Source organism: Eimeria mitis, genomic scaffold (assembly GCF_000499745.2).
Source record: "Eimeria mitis Houghton genomic scaffold, Emh_scaff2572, whole genome shotgun sequence".
Lineage (NCBI taxonomy): Eukaryota > Apicomplexa > Conoidasida > Eucoccidiorida > Eimeriidae > Eimeria > Eimeria mitis.
The window spans coordinates 3,883-4,275 of record NW_013570913.1 but is presented as its reverse complement, the minus strand read 5'-3'; the positions used below and the strand labels follow the sequence as shown (position 1 = coordinate 4,275).

At 61.1% G+C, this 393-nt stretch overlaps 1 protein-coding gene across 1 annotated transcript in view; it reads right to left on the bottom strand.

Annotated features, from left to right (window-relative positions):
• EMH_0055760 (uncharacterized protein) overlaps positions 1-393 on the bottom strand; it is a gene marked incomplete at both ends in the record, with an annotated part of 6,284 nt that overhangs the window by 3,830 nt on the left and 2,061 nt on the right. Inside the window, one exon of the mRNA XM_013497270.1 lies at positions 3-233. Coding sequence (XP_013352724.1) covers positions 3-233 — 231 coding nt within the window. The remainder of the gene's footprint in view (positions 1-2; positions 234-393) is intronic.

Here is a 393-nt window from a genome sequence, read left to right as displayed (position 1 = left end):
CTGCTGCTGCTGCTGTTGCTGCTGCTGCTGCTGGTTATGGAGAGGCCGCCGAAGCCATACTTCCAGGAGAGGAAGGCAGCGAGAGGGAACCGCCAAGAGGGGCAGCAGCAGTTGCTGCTGCTGCAGCTGCTGCTGCTGCTGCTGCTGGTGATTGCTGCTGCTGTTTGCTGCTGCAGCAGCATATCTGCTGCTTGCTGCGACTCGCGCCAGTCTGCTGCTAGGCCTCGCCACAGCTGCAGCAGCAGCAGCAGCACACCATCAACCCTCCAAGCAGCAGGCGGTGCGTCTAGAGTTGTTGCTGCTCTTGCTGCTACTGCTGCTGCTGCTGCAGTTTCGCTGCTGCTTGTCACTGCAGCAGCAGCAGCAGCAGCTGCTGCTGCTGCTGCTAGGTTA